Source organism: Zerene cesonia, chromosome 14 (assembly GCF_012273895.1).
Source record: "Zerene cesonia ecotype Mississippi chromosome 14, Zerene_cesonia_1.1, whole genome shotgun sequence".
NCBI classification, from domain to species: Eukaryota; Metazoa; Arthropoda; class Insecta; order Lepidoptera; family Pieridae; genus Zerene; species Zerene cesonia.
The window spans coordinates 2,147,201-2,148,270 of record NC_052115.1 but is presented as its reverse complement, the minus strand read 5'-3'; the positions used below and the strand labels follow the sequence as shown (position 1 = coordinate 2,148,270).

Here is a 1,070-nt window from a genome sequence, read left to right as displayed (position 1 = left end):
TCCGCGAATGGATCGGCTCGGCAGTGGTGTCAGCTCTGCGGCGCGAGTCGGCGGCGTGTTCCCACGCGGCGCTGGAAGCCGTGTGCGCTCTGCTGCAGCCGATGCACGCTGAACCGGACCTGAGACAGGAGCAGCTCAATAAAGCCAGCATGCTTGCGTCTCAGCCGTTCCTGGATGGCCTGCTGACTATGTGGGCGCAGCATATTGTGAGTATCAAAGTATTCAATGATTGAATTTAATTAAATTTAAAAGTGAATAAAAGTGGTGCTAGGCATTGAGTGTTATTATTTTATATTCATTGTAAAATGCAGTTCCATCAATAGGTAAGTACAATATAAAGTATAAATTATTTATTAATATTGTTTCAGATGGCAGGTAGCGGAGCACTTGTCGTAGGCGCCATGTTAGATTTCTTAACGTTCGCGTTGTGCGTGCCCTACAGTGAGACCACAGATGGTAAACAGTTCGATCAACTGTTGGAGATGGTGGCTACCAGAGGGCGTGTAATATTTAGGCTCTTTGAGGTAAGAAGAATTAAATCGATTAATTTGTTTATTATATAGTTACTATATTCACACTCATAATATACACAGGGCCGCACACAAACGTGCACATTACACGCATATGCATTATTTTTAGAAATAATAATTTGTAAAATTAACAAAAAAAATCTATCGACGAAAAATACATAACTGTGTTGTTTAAATCATAATTATTGCCCATATGGTTTTTTTAATCGTCAAAAGAAATGTTTGGAGATTTAATATGATATGTCCCCTTAAAAATGTTTATGGTCCTTCGAGTCCGCTGTAAGTTTGGTTAAAATTTTTATTTAAACCACTAAAAATTCCAATCCAGCACCCGTCCCACGCAATAGTGAAAGGCGCCGGCCTGGTCACCCGCGCGCTGGTCGAGGAGGGCAGCGGGGGGGTGGGCACCAGGATCCAAGGGCTGGCGCTCGCCGAGGCGGCGCTCCCGCGGCACCTGCTGACGGCGCTGTACGAGCCGGCGCGCGCCGGAGCACTGGCGCGCCTGCACCACCGGCACCTCGCGCGGCACCTGGTGGCGCT

At 46.7% G+C, this 1,070-nt stretch overlaps 1 protein-coding gene across 1 annotated transcript in view; it reads left to right on the top strand.

Moving 5' to 3' along the window:
• The window catches only part of LOC119831968 (dnaJ homolog subfamily C member 13), a 23,412-nt gene that overhangs the window by 7,413 nt on the left and 14,929 nt on the right, over window positions 1-1,070 (top strand). Inside the window, exons 9-11 of the mRNA XM_038355543.1 lie at window positions 1-206; window positions 369-524; window positions 859-1,070. The exon at window positions 859-1,070 is cut by the window's right edge and continues 19 nt beyond it. Coding sequence (XP_038211471.1) covers window positions 1-206; window positions 369-524; window positions 859-1,070 — 574 coding nt within the window. The remainder of the gene's footprint in view (window positions 207-368; window positions 525-858) is intronic.